The sequence below is a fragment of the Heterocephalus glaber genome, unplaced genomic scaffold, assembly GCF_053883595.1.
Source record: "Heterocephalus glaber isolate CG9 unplaced genomic scaffold, H.glaber_assembly_v1.0 deba00001724, whole genome shotgun sequence".
NCBI lineage: Eukaryota > Metazoa > Chordata > Mammalia > Rodentia > Bathyergidae > Heterocephalus > Heterocephalus glaber.
The window spans coordinates 9,618,270-9,634,215 of record NW_028258435.1 but is presented as its reverse complement, the minus strand read 5'-3'; the positions used below and the strand labels follow the sequence as shown (position 1 = coordinate 9,634,215).

General features: G+C 51.7%; 1 protein-coding gene across 2 annotated transcripts in view; it reads left to right on the top strand.

Annotated features, from left to right (window-relative positions):
• Mboat2 (membrane bound glycerophospholipid O-acyltransferase 2) overlaps nt 1-15,946 on the top strand; it is a 43,065-nt gene that overhangs the window by 22,090 nt on the left and 5,029 nt on the right. For both annotated transcript variants that reach the window (XM_004868306.3, XM_087199641.1), the window contains 6 exons: nt 1,960-2,037; nt 7,045-7,140; nt 8,833-8,888; nt 11,754-11,808; nt 14,090-14,273; nt 15,483-15,675. In XM_004868306.3, the coding sequence (XP_004868363.1) occupies nt 1,960-2,037; nt 7,045-7,140; nt 8,833-8,888; nt 11,754-11,808; nt 14,090-14,273; nt 15,483-15,675 (662 nt within the window). The remainder of the gene's footprint in view (nt 1-1,959; nt 2,038-7,044; nt 7,141-8,832; nt 8,889-11,753; nt 11,809-14,089; nt 14,274-15,482; nt 15,676-15,946) is intronic.

Below are 15,946 nucleotides of genomic sequence, written 5' to 3'. Positions count from 1 at the left end.
GGATCACTAGGGAGGGCCTGGGGGGCGGGCACTTGTGCCCACTGGGGAGGCGGGGAGCCAGCTTCCCGGTGAAGTACAATCAGGGTGTGGCTGTGGTGTGGCCCCCATGGGGGCCAAGGCCACTGGAGCTGGCCATGAAGCCACTGGGGCGCCCTGGGGTGGGGAGAAGCGCCTGTGAGCATCCAGAGCGTCCTTGTCTCCCGGCCCTAGCAGTTACTCAGAAAAGAAAAAAGAAAAATTCCCTGAGTACTGAAACATTTTTTTCTTGTTTAAGATAAATACTTTTAATGAATTCTCTCAATTTTAAAAGCGCCTAAAAGTATCTACCATTCCCTTCGACACATTCATATCAAGTCTAGTGAATTTTTAGCCCTGGCAATAAATAGGAAGTGGAAAATTAATTTTGAAAGTATATTTTCATCAGGGCTTTTTTCTCTTTTTGAGACAGGGTCTTGCTGTATAGTTCAGGCTGGCCTTGAACTCGCAGCAGTCCTCCTGCCTCAGCCTCCTGAGTGCTGGGATTACAGCCATAGGCCATCACATCTGGCTTCAATTTTTTTTTTTTAACTCCCTCTGCTTCCATCATGTGTGGCCTCTCTGGCACCTCCTGGCCCTCTTATTACAGCAGCACTGTGGGCCAGCAGAGTACCTCATGTGTGCGTGTGTGCGTGCGTGCGTGTGTGTGTGTGTGTGTGTGTGTCAGGGCTGGGGGAGGCAGCTGTCCTGCCCTGCCCTGGGGGAAGTCATTTCTTCCTGGCTAGACCTGTGGCCCACTCCTTATGTATAATAGATCAATGGAAAAATGGGTTGGAGATGTCAGATTCCTTTTCCCCAGGGGAAGTGTCTATTTTTCCATAATGATTAAGTTAGAAAGTAATTATAATCATAGGTTAAGATCCTCATGAATAGTTTACAGTTTACACAATGATTTGAAATTTCTATTGTAAATTTTTTATGCCAGGAAAGTAGAAAGAAAATTGAGTGGAGAGGGAGGGAGGGAGGGAGAGAAAGACTCTCACATATGTGCATAATCTCAGGGAGGTTTAGATTGATTTTAATCCCAGAGATCCTGATCATCTTTGCCCAAATGTTGTGACATGAATGAATAAATTAATTTTCTCCTTAATGATTCTGCATTAGGACATTAAAAGCACTGGGGCGTGTAAGCTGAGACTGTCTCAGAGATGTCTCTCAGCAAGTTAAGGAAAAGGTTTATGCAGGAAGTTCATTTGACTTGAGAAAGGATTGGGGACCCTCCTCTCTGGTCAGTTAGAAACTCAGCCCTCCCTGTTGCTCGCTGAGTGCTGCCACCAAGAGGGTAGAGCAGGGCCCACAGCTGGCTGGAAGTGCCGAAGTTAGTTTGGGGAAAGTAACTCTTCTCCTCAGGACTGCTGAAACCGCATTTGTCACACCTTTGTTTCACCCTTGCTGAGAGTTATGAAGAAAGCTGTGATCCCCAGCCCATAACCCACGTGCCTTCTGTTGCTAGGTGACGGGGAGTGCTGGGGCGCCAGATTGGCTTCACTTTCCCAGCCCTCCTAGGGCTATGTCCTGCATCTGGAATCCCTCTCTAGGGTGTTCCCAGAGTTTTATTTAGGGTTTAGGGTTTTAATTTCTGTTTTGTGGTTTGTTTTTTTTTTGGTTTTTTGGTACTGGGGATTAAACTCGGGTCCTTGCGCTTGCGCAGCAGTCGGTGAAACTGATGAGCTAAATCCCCAGCCCTGTTTTAGGTTTTTTGAGACAGCATCTCACTGTGTAATTCAGGGTGGCCTTGAACTCAGAGATCTTCCTGCCTCAGCCACCCAAGTGCTGGGATTGCAGGCATATGCCACCATGCCTGGCTCCTTTTATTCCTTATTTTATATCTGGGAATATTTTAGGTTGTATTTGAGTACTTTTTAGCCTAACTTATTTAAATTTGATGTCTGTGACTTCTAACAATATCTGTGCTTTCTGTAGGTATGCCTTACATTTTCTCGTACAAAGTGGGATTTCCTACTGCATCATGATTGTCACAGGAGTGGAGAGCATGCACAAGTGAGTATCCCTTGTTCACTCACCAGGGTGGGTTCTGATTTGGTAGAATTGGATCAGAGCTGGGTGTGGTGGTGCTATAATCCAGCACCGGGGAGGCTGAGCCAGGAGGATCACTGAGTCCGAGGCCAGGCTGGGCTACATAGCAAGACCCTGTCTCAAAACACCAAAATAAATAAATAATAAGAACCCTCAACTTAAAGGAAGTGAGGTTTATTTGGGGTCGTGTTCTAGTCCATAGTCGGCTGGCCCTGAGGCAGGGCAGTGTGGCAGAGGGGCTGGCAGTGGAGGAGCTGCTTGAGGTGTGGCAGACAGGAGGTGGAGGGCAAGGGAGCCAGAGGGGAAGGGCTGAGGGTCAGCATCACGGACACACCCCAGGACCCACACTCCTCAGCCAGGCTCCACCCTGAGTGCCACCTGCAACCACCAAGTTATACATCCATCAGCTGCACCTCCTTCAGGGGTCTTCCCGAGGGAGTTAATGACATCACAAACATTGGCCCACGAACACCCGCACAAACGAGAGCTAAATCCTGGAACGGGCCTGAATGTCCATCAGCAAATGAGTGCATAAAGGAACTGTGGCATCTGCATACAATGGAGTACTACTCACCGTAAAGAAGGTTAAACTTAAAGAGTCTTCTGTAGGAAAATGGATGCACCTGGAGACCATAATGCTAAGTGAAATGAATCGGACACACAAGCTTAAATATCAAGTATAAGTAAATGAAAGAGCCAAATAAAGCGTGGATAATCAGAAGCAGGAGGGGGTCTTTTGAAGACGGGAAGGGGACCTCGGAATGGAGGAGTGGGAAGGACAGGTGAAAAGGACTGAGGTGCAGCACGCACATAGACCAGCTCCCCACCACGAGTGTGCTCAGTGTGGACTGCAAACGTGCATGGATAGAATTATGAGACTGTGAACAGGTGAATGCATGGCCAAGGTCAGGGGCCCCCTCGTCCCTTCCTGAGAGTCCCCTCCAAACATCTCGGCCCTGGGGACCCAGCCTTGAACCAATACCCTTCATGGGCCACTTCAGACTCAACCATATCAGCTGCACTGCGGGGGGGGGGTGTCCGAGTCATCCAGCAACTCAATGAGCTTTTGTGGATGGGCATGGGAACCCGAGCACCCTTCCCTCATTTTGGTTTTTTTGTTGCTGTTCTTTAGCCATTCTATGGGAAAAAAATTTGTTTTGAGTTCTCAAAACCGGCCTGAGAGTTTTGGAGGCCAGCACAAGGGAACTGCTGTTAGCTCAGCATGAACAGCAGCAGTGTGTAGTTCGAACAGGAAGAGCGGAGAGCCCCTCGGCCTGAGGAAGTTGAGCTGAAATACTTTCTTTACAGCCTGGAGTCATTTTTAACATAATAACTGGCCCGGAGAAGACCCTGCAGGACGTCAGGGGGCGCCATCACGCTGCGGTCGTGGAGTAGGAAGAGAGTGGTTTCCATTGCCACCTCCTGGCCCTTGGCTCAGCTGCACCGCCTTGGCTGATGTTCCCCGTGTCTGCATTGTCCCCGAGCCTCAGGGAGGATGGCAATCTCAGGCAGCTTGGCTCACCTGGGCCATCTCTGGACACCTGGCTGGGCTGCTTTCTGGTTTCCGGGTAGGCTCTGAGGTGCCGTGGGCTCTGCCCTGCCATAGGCTTCTCCTCCTCTGCGTCCCTTGAGCCCAGGGAGCAGGCACAGTGCCTGCCGGGTGGGACAGAGGCAGGGTCGACTCCGTCCGTTCTTGTGGCCTGCAGGGTAGGTGGAACTGGACCCGAATTCGCTGTCTGTCCGCTGTCCTGCAGGACTCCTGCCCTGCGGCTCCCAGATCGGGACCCAGTGTCGGTGTTGCAGCCTTGGACTCTGCTAGCAGCAAGGGGACCTCGGAACCTCAAACCGCCAGTGACAGTTTGTCCCATGGGGCCAGTTACTTCTTAGTGTTTCCCCGGGAGCTCTGGGACAGTGACCCTCACTGAGGACAGTGCATGATTCCAGGAGAGACCAAATGTGGCCAGGATGGGGGACCTCAGAGCTTCTCCTTCCTGCTCTCTGGCCCGTGTTTGACACAGAATTCAGGGCAGTGTAGACCTGTGTCAGCAACAACAAATCCAAGTCCTGGGGGGCAGGCTGTGTGACCCTGAAGGAGGAGGCATGGAGCAGCCAGGCGCGGGGCGGGTCCTGGGTCACCGAAGTGGCTAGGAGGGAAGCTGCAACTGGGGAATGAAGACGAAGATGAAATTTTCCTAACTCGGAAAAGTGGAGATGATTAGGTGAAAAGAGCAAGCCATTAAGTAATATGCAAAGTAATCTGATTCTTGGTTTAAAAACAAAACGAAAAAGGCAGCCATAGGTTAAGGAGGGGAAAGAAACCCAAGGACACCCTGCTGTCACCTGTGACCAGCATCAGAGCTGACCCTGGCCACATGGGATGGCTGCTCTCTCCACATGGCCTCGATGCAGCTAAGATGCAGTGAGCTGGTTGTGGTGGCGCCTGTCTGAAATCCCAGCATAGGGAGGTTGAGGCAGGACTTTGGGTTGGAGCCCACCCTGGCCAACTTATCAAGACCCTGTTTCAAAATTTAAAAGAGGGCAGTGCAAAGGCCCTGTTCAATCCTCAGTACTACCAAAAACACAAAAGCTGACCACGTTTTCTTTGCTTAGTAAAACCTGAGGGTTTGGTTAAGGAATTAACCTGTTCCTTTCCCTTTCTGCTCCTCCTAAATAGCAAAAAGTATTTCCACTGTGAAAAAAAAGGAAGGTGAGATTACTTAGTGTACGTTAAATTCTAAAAGTAGAATTTAGACTGAGTGAGAAGTTATAGGCAATATACACCAACAAAGCTGGGGTGCAGGCCAGTGCTCTGCTCTGCTTTCCATCGCTGGTGTCCCTTCCCTGAGTGGAGAGGTGCGAGGCATGGCCGTGACTGTGAACCCCGAAACCCCATTTGCAAGGAGCCCAAGGAGGAGCCAGTTGGGGCCGAGGATCTTGTCTGCTGCTACTGTCTCAGAGGCTTTTTGCCTGTGCCCTAAACTCAGCTCTTTTCCTGCTGGCCGGAGGCACACAGGTGCTGCACTAGGCGCATTTGCTCCTCCTCCTGGTCAGTGCCCTTGTCCTGGGCAGCCGGGGCTTCTCCTCCTTTCCGAAGTAGTGTTTAGCATCTGAAAGCTCCCTGCTCTGTGAATCCATTCTCTTTCCTGCATCAAAAGAATGATTAGTTCGAAACTTTTTCATATGCTTTTGTTTATTTTTTGAGACAGGGTCTCACTGTGCAACCCAGGAACTCATGCGGTCCTTCTGCCCCTGCTCCCGAGTGCTGGGTTACAGGCACCTGCATATTTCCATATGAGGCTAACATAGGCATGCATTTATGTTGCTTGCTCTGAGCCCATGTCTCTCTTGAGCCACATGTTAGAAAGCGTCTGCCATGCCTGGATAATTGAAAAGTGCTTGATGCAGGTAAACCTGTCTCCCCATGGTGGGACGGTCGCCGGCTGAAATCGCACTGTACTGCTCATCACCCCTGGGTTGGGAGCACGTCCTTCCTGTGATGCTGTTGCTGCCTGGCAGGGAGCCCAGGCCCTGCCTGCGACTGCGCTGGGCCCCAGCGCCTGTGTCCTGCTGCTCCAAGAGTGGAGAAAGCAAATGAACTCAGCAGAGAAGAGCATGGGCTGGACCTTGGACACAGGCACTGGGGCCTGGGACAGACTGCAGGCTGGGCCTGTAGAAGGGTCTCGTGACCTTCAATTAGAGATTGGTGATCAATGATGATTAATCTGGTGATTAATGGTGCCATTCGGCTTTCTGTGTCTTGACTGACTATATCTTTTGGGGCAAATCTTTCGGTTATGGGGCTTTTTTATTACACTTCAGTCTTTCTGTATTTTGGATATCAGTCCTTTGTCAGTTTGCTGAGTTATGGAAAATGTCTTTTAATCTGTAGTTTGTCTTTTCATTTTCTCAGGGATGGATTTGGAAGAGCAGAACTTTTCAATTTTGATGACGTCAGTTTAGCAATTTTTTAAAAAAATTATAGTTTGTCTTCTCTAAGAAATTTTTGCCCACCCTAAGGTTAATATTTTCTTGTAGAGGTTTTATAGTTTTAGTTTTTATGCATAAATCAGCAATCCATATTGAGTTAATTTGTTGCTGTTGTTATTTTTGAGAGAGGGTCTTGCTGTGTAGCCCAGGCTGGCCTTGAACTCACAGCATTCCTCCTGCCTCAGCCTCTCATGTGCTGGGATCACAGGTGTGCACCACCACACCTGGCTTTTGGGTTAATTTTTCTGTGTGTCATGATGTAAGGATTGATGCTCATTTTGCTTCATCTGCTTATCCGGTTGTCCCAGCACGATTTATGGCAAATGCTATCTTTTCCTGTGAGAGGCTGCCCCATGCGTTTCTAGTTCATGGATTCCTGTTATCCCACACACCTTGGTTCCCCGGGACAGTTTGCCCTGTGTCTAGTGCCGAAATGAATATGCATTGCAGGTGTGATTTTACCTTCTGAAACCAGTTGTTTGAAAAAAATTGAACATTTGTTTGTTTTTTTGTTTGTTTGGGGTTTTTTTGGTACTGGGGATCGAACTGAGGACCTTGAGCTTGCAAGGCAGGCTGCAGCACCACTGAGCTACATCCCCGGCCCCAACATTTGTTTTTAATGAGTAAGAAAACATACTGTTCTGGAATTCTTTGTCACTTTCTTCATTTTGATAATAGTAGTAATGATGTCAGGGTGCTTTTGGCTGCAGAGAGCAGAAATCCCTTCTCAGTGGTAGAATGGAGGGAAAGCATTCCCACTCAAAGGTAGATGTCAGGCAGGGTGTGGTTACATACGCCCGTAATCCAGCGTTTGGGAGGCTGAGGCAGGGATCTCGAGAGTTCAGTGCCATCCTGGGCTACATAGTGAGTTCAAGGCCAGGTTGGAGTACAGAGTGAGACCCTGCCTCATAAACAAAACCAGAACGAAAACCAAAGCAAAATTAATCTTCTCTTTTCACCAGTGCAGCTTACTTTGTCTTCCAGATACTGTTTCGTGTTCGCTCTGGGATACCTCACAGTGTGCCAGATCACCAGGGTCTACATCTTTGATTATGGACAGTATTCTGCGGATTTTTCAGGGTAAGACTGGAACTGTGACTCTGTTGCCTGCTTAGTCTCCCCTAACAGTGGCTAAAACCCAAAATGGGAGCAAGTCAGACTGCCGGCAAGAGCTTTTCCTCCATTTTAGTTCAAAACTTCTTTGTGATTTTAGACTTTTTTCCTCTTGTAATTGGTCTTTTATAATTATGTATGTCACAAAAATAACCCATGCTTTTACTTTGTCTTATATAAAATTTCTAAAACAATATAGCAGTGACATTTCTCCGACATTCTGGTATTGAGAGCATTTCGTAATTCTGCCAGAGACTTCAGCAGTCATCTGTGATTACTGAAAGCCAGCCCTGAGAGCCTTCGTTCCTGTTCTCCTCTCTCTCTCCCTCTCCATCTCTCCCTTCCTTTCTCTCTGTCTCTCTCCCTCTCTGTGTCTGTCTGCCTCTCTCTCTCTCTCTCCCCCTCCTTCTCTCTCTGTCTCTCTCCCGCTCTCCCTCTTTCTCTCTCTCTTTCTGTGTCTCTGTCTCTCTCTGTCTCTGTCTTTGTCTCTCTGTCTCTGTTCATCTCTCTCCCACACAGCTGTCAGCAGTGGCGGCAGGGGGACATCCCTAGCTTCTCCCAGGCCCTCCCTCCCTCCTGGGAGCCGGGTGCTCCCTGTGCTATGACCCTGCCAGGCCCTGAGCTGGTCAGGGGTGCGAATCCTGGAAACTGCCCCACCTGTGCCCACATCTGCTGTGGGCAGCACAGGGTGAAGCTTGGTTGCTGGTCTGGAATCCCCGTCTCCCACGTTCACACTGGGTTCACCATGGGCATCAGGGAGCAGGGCAAGGATCCGGGGCTGCCTCCATCCTTGACCTGCTTGTCTATGCTCTGGATAGAAAGCAGCTTCAGGCAGCAGTGGCCTCAGGGTGATTTTTATTGTGGGTTTGGTAGGCAGCATCTGGCTGTGTAGTCCAGGCTGGTCTGAGCTCTCGGTGATCCTCCTGACTCATTCTCCCTGCTGTGCCCACCATGCCTGGCTCCCATGAGCACCCTGCTGGCACCCAGCACACTAGCCCCGTGCTCAGCTCCCCTGTGGCTCCCGCATCCCTCCTCCTGGGCTGCCTGGGCCCCGACCATGGTGGCCTCTGGTCCCGAGCCAGAGAGACCCCACCTGGCCTGCAGAGCCGCCTGGCTGCCCCACCCCAATCTCCCCCTTCTCCCTTGGTGCCCGGCCCCTCAGCCATGCCCCAGGCTCCTGCCTCTGCTCACATGTGCCCCACTCCTTCCCCCCGGCTGGCTTCTGTCACTCACTGGCCCAGCAACACTGAAGCAATGCCCGCTGTCTGGAATCTGTGCCCCACCAGCCCATGACACTGAGGCCTTGGTTGCCCGGCACTTTGTCCTGCACCTGAGCCAGGGCTGGCACAGTGGGGGCGTGCGGGCCAGGGGCCTCTTTCCCCGGTCTCACGCACTGCACTGGGCATCGGGTAGCGGGAGCTGCCATGGGTCCAGCTGTTTGTGTACAAAGAATACTTGGAGTGGGTGTGGTGGCTCTCACCTGTGATCCTAGCACTCAGGAGGCTGAGGCAGGAGGGTCACTGAGTTTGAGGCCAGCCTAGGCTACATAGCAAGAGCCTGTCTCAAAAAGACAAGAGTAAAAACAGATGAGTATTTTCACTTCGGAAACTTCCATCAGTTGCAGCTTTGTTCTAACTTCCTGTGTTTGTCTCGTCACAGCCCAATGATGATCATTACTCAGAAGATCACGAGTTTGGCCTGTGAAATCCATGATGGTAAGAGCTCTGAAACTAGTTTTTCTGTCCAGATAATCTTTCGCTTGAGGTAGCCCACAACCTTGTGTTCTGTGATACTTGTGAAGAAAGGGAGGGTTTTTTTCCTCTTCTTCCTTTTGCTACTGACAAGTGAAAGAATTGACTGCCTCGTTTTTTTCAGAGAATGGAGGAAAAGATTGATTACCTTAAAACTCCTCTAGAATTTGTTCAGAGCCGGGCGTGGTGGTGCAAACCTGTAATCCTAGCACTTGGGAGGCTGAGGCAGGAGGATCGCTGTGAGCTCGAGGCCAGCCTGGGCTACATAGTGAGACCCTGTCTCAAAGAAACAGAAAGGAAATCTCAGGACCCTGCTCACTAAGGGCTTGTGCAGCCCTGATGTGGCCCGGGGACTCAGAGCAGACCACTCCCCGCCACAGGACCCCTGCGGCGCCTGCTCTTGGGTGCAGGCCAGGGGCCTCTGCTCCTGCTCTGGTGCCCTCCGTGAGCTCACAGGGTGACCACCTGGAGGGCTCTGCGAGCTGTCCCCATCTGCGCTGTCCTGGTACTGGGGTGCTAAGGAAGAGCTCAGGGTTCTTAGGTGTCCAACCTGCCTGGCATTGGGGACTGGCAGTCGAGGGTAGAGCCGTGACGCCATCCATAGGGCTGGGTGCGGCAGTGCCTGCATAGAAAAGCTCAGCTCAAGGCCAGCAGAGTCTTGGTTGGGACCTGCCGTCCCCAGCAGGGTGAGGGGAGTTGTCTCTTCAGAACAGTTGGGGTTTGTTTTTTGTTTTTTGTTTTTTTGGTGCCGGGGATCGAACTCTGGTCTTTGGCTTTCGAAACAGGTGGTGGAACCACTGAGCTAAATCCCTGGCCCCAGTTCGGGTTTTGATTCGCTGTGGCAGCGTCTTTAAGAATTCTGAACCTTTAATATTTCAGAGAAGTTCTTATTTAGTTAGTTTTATTTCTTTGATCTTTGAAACAGTTTTGCTGTGCTGTACAGGCTGGCCTTGAACTCAGCCTGAATTTGTGGCATCCTCCTGCCTCAGCCTCCCGAGTGCTGGGATCACAGGTGTGCACCACCACACCTGGCTACCTGGGGTTTTCTAGGCTTGGTTTGAGACTTCTCCTCTGGTGCTGGGCCGAGCACTGGTGCTGGCTCACCAGCAGTCTGTCTCAGGATACGTGACTTGCCTGCCTCTCACAGTGTCGTGATGTGTGTGGTGCTTGTGCCTGATGAGATATGGGGGGTCCTGCTTCCCCTCATATGCCGGGCTGCATTGTCTGCACTTGATTAAACTACTAGCTTTAAAAAATGGCATCCTGTAAATCCAGCACTCAGGAGGCTGAGGCAGGAAGGACCTTGCCTTAAAAAAATACCACCACCACCAAAACCCAGTGGCATCTTGTGCATAGTCTAGTTTTGGTCATTCTTTGCCTAAGTCCCCAGGTTTTGGACCGGGAGGCACCTGGGCCTGTTGGGTGCTTTGCAGCTCTGAAAGCCCAGCCTGTGTGGTCAGCACCTGCACCCAGCCCTGAGCAGTGGACCCTGTAGAAAGCAGCGGCATTTTATATGTAGCAAAGCTCACAGCAGGAAGCCTGAGAGAAACAGTAACAGGGAGTGGAAGAGAAGAATGGGGTCCTTGTGTCCTCTCAGTGGGCTTGTTAGGAAGTTGTATCCGCCCCTCTTCTTTAAGTGGGTTTTGCTTCCTTCTGATTACAGCGAGTGGACACATGCCCCCCCAACCCGGGGAGCTGGAACAGCACAGAGAAGGGTAAGGAGGCCGTGTCCCTGTCCACTCTGGGGGCCGAGTGCCCTTCTCAAGTGCTGCCCTTCTGCTGCACCCGAGAGGGGCAGTGCCTCCCAGTGCCTGGCTGCCCGGACGTGGGTTTCTTTTGTGCTGTGTGAAAGACTGTGATGACCGTGGTGAACTTCAGGTCACACCCTGACCCGTGGCCTAGGGTGGGGCTGAGGGTGTTGTGTCACACAGGTTTACAGATGATTCGAATTCCTCTGGTGCTCGTTTGTTTACTTATATTCTTTCCCTACTCTAGAATTACAAGTGCCAAAAAGGAGAGAATTTATTTTTCTTCAACCCCTAGAACAGTTCCTGGGGCACTTTTTTTTTTTTTTTTTTTTTTGAGACAGGGTCTTGCTAATTGAACTCAATATGTAGCCCAGGGTGGCCTTGAACTCATGGCGATCCTGATCCTCCCGCCCCAGCCTCCGAGTGCAGAGATGACAGGGGTGTGCCGCCACACCTGGCTTCTGGGGACATTTTGAGGCACTAATAGTTTTCTTCTCTGTTTTATGTGCATATAAATTACAGAAAAGAGTGACTGTTGCACATGGCTAAAGAAAGCCAGCACGTGGCTTTGGTCACCACCTCCTGCCTGGGAGGAGAAGGTGTAGACATGCAGGGTGTGACACCCAAGTTCAGTGCCCACTCTCAGAGCCACGCAGGAGGAGGCGGCCTGCCCTCACTTCACACTGAGCTTGTAGTCCACAGTACTGGAGTTTAGTCATTTAAATCTCCCAGAACTCAAAAACCTGTAATACCTATTTTTGAAAAGTATAGCATTTACTGTTAAGGAAAAGAAATTTGTGAATTTAGAAAACTACCAGCAGCCAGGTGTGTTGACGCACACCTGTGATCCCAGCACTCTGGGGGGCTGAGGCAGGAGGACTGCAAACTGGAGCCCAGCCTGGGCAACTCAGCAACTTAGTGAGATAAAAATAAAATAAAAACCGGAAGATGTGGGGATAATAAGATAAAAAACAACGAAAGGAGATGCAGGGATGGAGCTCAGTGCGAAGGCCCTAGGTTTGGTTCCCAGTGCTGGCGCGGCAGAACCTCGCTCTCAGGACTCCCCTTTCTCGACTTACAGGGATGTTTCGGAAGGATGAAGACCTGACCCCATCCCAGCGAGGGCTCGCCGTGAGGTAGGTGTCGCTGTTCCGTGCTGCTGTCGCCCTGCCCTCTATCTGGGATGCACATTGCCCACCCCACACAGTGAAGTCCTCTTTGGTTCAGCTTGTGACCCCAGGCCTTGCTCTGCAGACCTCTTGCCGCCAGGTCTTGTTGAGTTTTTTGTGACCATCTCACTGTTTGTAGTGCAGGCAGGCCTTGTACTCATGGCGAACCTCCCGTCTAGCCTCCCCTGTGCTGGGATTATAGGCGCCAGCTTCATGTCACCACTCCTTGGCTACCAAATCTTGCTGTGCGAGGTGGGGCGTCCCTTGTGGGGACCCCAGAATCTTGCCTGTGGTATTGTACATAGGGTACCCCCTGTGAGCTGCCGGTCTGTCAGAGTTCTGCTCCGACTCGGAGGTCTTGTGTCTGCTGGGAAGAAACGGCAGTGACAGTGGCCCTGGAACAGACTTGCCTGTGGAGCTCTTGGCCAGGACGGAGAGCACTGATGCCGCCTACAGACCCTGTTGTGAAGTAACAGATGACTACTCAGTCAGCACTGTTGTGATCAAGGGGCCCATTCCGAGGCAAGATCTCCCCATTTATGTAGGAACTCGGCCTCCCTCTGATACAGAGATCAGATACTCGTTACCCTTAAAGAAACCTCTCCTTTGAGTACCTTGTTTCTAAATACAGGACTGATAACCACACAGCTGCTAGGAGAAGGACACTGCAACCATACTCAGACCTGGATCCCAGCCAGCAGGTCTTGGGACTTTTCTTAGATTTTCCCCGTCTTTAAAGATACTCTATTTTTGAGCCAACTGTGGTGGCTCACACCTGTCATTCCAGCACTTGGGAGGCTGAGGCAGGAGGATCACTGCCAGTTTGAGACCAGCCTGGGCTACATGGTGAGTTCAAGGCCAGCCTGGACTACCTAGCGAGACCCTGTGTGAAAAAAACAAAATATAAAAGAATGATTTTGTGTCCTTGCAAAGTTTGATACATCATTTACTTGGTAAGATTGGGCCAAGCCATGTAATCTGACCTCGTTTTGGGCCTGGAAATCTTGGTGTTCAGAGTGGGGCCAGTGTCTGTAGGACAAGGGGCTCCTTTGTCCTTCCAGTCACCCCACATGCCAGGCAGTGCTGAAGAGGAGGAGACCAGGAGACCACTCGGCACGCTGATGTGTAGAAAAGTAACCCTGGGAAACATAGACAATTCAGTGAGGTGTTTACATGGGCAGTGGAAGAGGGCAGCTGGGAGCCTTGGGGTGTTCTTTAGCCATTTAAAAGTCAGACTCATGGCCCATACTCTGAAGTGCTCTCAGCTCCTCTGGGAGTGTGCACACAGCTGGAGAGGAGCTCGGGGCTGTGAGCTGCATCCCCAGGAGGGACAGTGGGCAGCAGATAGGGACGGCAGACTCGGTTAAGGGAGCTGGTTTAGAAGAATAAACACACACACGGTCCACCCATTGGCCACACATGTAGCCTGCGTGGTCTTTTATGCTGTGAGCCATTTTTACCTATCTCTTGCATGCTTGATAAACTTGCGATGCCGTGTGCCATCTGGATGGAATTCAGGACAGAGGAGTCAAAAAGGTTTTGAGCCAGGTGTGGAGGCACACACCTGTCATCGCAGCACTCAGGAAGCTGAGGCAGGAGGATCTCGAGTTCAAGGCCAGCCTGGGCTACATAGAAAGTTCAAGGCCAGCTCAGTGACGTAGCGAAACCCTGTCTCAAAATACAAGAAGCCTTACTGTGGCGTTTCATCTCATTCAGAATAAAACGCACAGTTCCTACCATGGCTGTTATGCAGCCCCATAGGACGGCCCCAGCCCCACTTTTCCTCCTGCTCCGACCTGCATGGCGGGGCCATCCCCATGCAGCGCCCTGTGTTCGTCTTTGCCTCTGCCCAGATCCTGGTCACCAGTCCCTCCCCAGCCCACCCAGGCCTTCCCAAGAGGCGCCCCCCTAGCATCCTCTGTGAGCTCCCTGCCGCAGAATTTCCCTCCTCTTTTGTTCACTGCTGTGTGCTTGGGCCCTGGAGTTTAACGGGCACACGATTGGTTATTTGGTGCAACTTTCTATCTTTGGTGAGGGGGCAGTACTGGGGATTGAAGCCGGGGCTTCGCACTGAGCTACATCCCCTCCCCCTCTTTCATTTTCTGTTTTTGAGACAGGATTTTGCTGAGTTGCTCAGGCTGGATTTGAACTTGCAATCCACCTGCTTTGGCTTCCCCAGCACTGGGGTTACAGGCACGCCCCACCACGCCCGCTTGTCCCGGGCCCTGAGCTGCGGTCTCTGTTGCAGGCGCATGCCCAGCCTCCTGGAGTACGTGAGCTACACTTGTAACTTCATGGGCATCCTGGCAGGCCCACTGTGCTCCTACAAGGACTACGTCACGTTCATCGAGGGCCGGGCGCACCACAGGGCACAGCCGGGGCACAGCGGGAAGGAGGCGGCGCCGTGGGAGCGAGCAGATCCTTCCCCAAAGGTGCGTGTGCGCATGTGCGTGCACGCTTCCCAGCCTTCCTGGCCGCGCCTTTCTCGCTCCTAGCTATTTGCGTTCACACGCAGAATTTCCCCAGCTGTCTTTCCAGGATACCAACTCCACACTCTCTCCTAGTGCTGCACACTAAAAGTGCAAACATGACTAAGGACCAGCAGTGGGGCACGGTGGTCCTCGCCTGAAATCTCAGCACTCTGGGAGACTGAGGCAGGAGGAGATTGAGCTCCGCCTGGGGAATTTAGTGACTTAGTGAGACCCTGCCTCAAAGTAAAAAATGAGAAAGGGCTGGGATGTCGCTCACTGCAAAGGCTCTGGGTTCAATCCCCAGTACCGTGGTGGGGGAGGTATTTAGAAACTGAGTCCTTGAAGAATATAATGCTGTGTCGTGTGGAGTACCAAGCAGTCCCTCCGCCCGGGGTTGAGCCAGCCAAGTGCCCAGGCTCTTCTTGCCTGTGCTGTGTGATCCAGCCTGGAGAGCGAGGTGCCAGTGCACTGAGGCTCCTGAGTTTTACGTATTTATTCTTCGGCCAGGAGGGTTTGGGGGCTGATGCTACATACAGGAAGATGCATCTAGGGCAGTGCCTAAAAAGCACGGGAAGGGATTCTCCTGTTATCTCCCTGAGAGAGTTAGAGACTGCTACAGTGACCCACGCGTACCATACGTCTTGGAAGTGGCCTGAATGTCCATCAACAGATACAAAGAAAGGGCGGTATTTACACACAGTGGAATGCTACACTGCCATAAAGAAGGATAAACTTGAGTCATTTGTAGGAAAATGAATGCACTTTGAGACCATAACGTCCAGTGAAATAAATCAGACACACAAGCTCAAATATCACATGGTTTCCCTTATACGAGAAGCCCCGGGCCGGGATTTAGCTCAGTGGTTCCGCCGCCTGCCTCGCAAGTGCAAGGACCCGAGTTCGATCCCCAGTACCAAAAGAAAAGGAAAAAGAAAAAGAGAAGCCCCATTTATAAAGAGCAAAATAAAAGATAGATAATAGGAAGTAGGGAGATGGATCTTTCTCAGAGCGGGTGGAGGGGGATAAAGGCACATATACGATGGATGTGTTGAATCTATGCACCAACCCCACACAAAGAGTGCGGACCTTATGTCTTCTCAACACGGCGAACCGTGGAAGGGCAGCCGGTGGGTGCCCGTCACAGCTGACAGTGACCCCGCCTGCCCGCAGGCGGCCGTGACGCAGAAGCTGCTGGTGTGTGTGCTGTCCCTGCTGGTGCACCTGACCGTCTGCAGTGCACTGCCCGTGGACTACAACATCGACGAGCAGTTCCGGGCCACGGCCTCCTGGCCGACCAGGGTGGCCTATCTGTACGTGTCTCTGCTGGCCGCTCGGCCCAAGTACTACTTTGCCTGGACCTTAGGTAAGTGACCTCTGCTGTGTGTGGGTTGTCTCCCTTCGAAGTGGCTGTGAGAGCCCCCGCAGTTGTCTTGCTGCTGTTAATTTTTGTGGTGGGAACTCCCTGTGTTGGCCAGGCTGGCCTTGAACTCCTGGGCTCAGGGATTCGCCTGTTTCAGCGTCCCCAGTAGGGGCGCTGCCGGCCAGCACCACCGCCCTCTGGCTCATGAGCGCCCTCTGGAGGATGTCCAGTTAAAGACTTACGTGTAGAAGAAGCAACCCCCCACAGCTCAGTG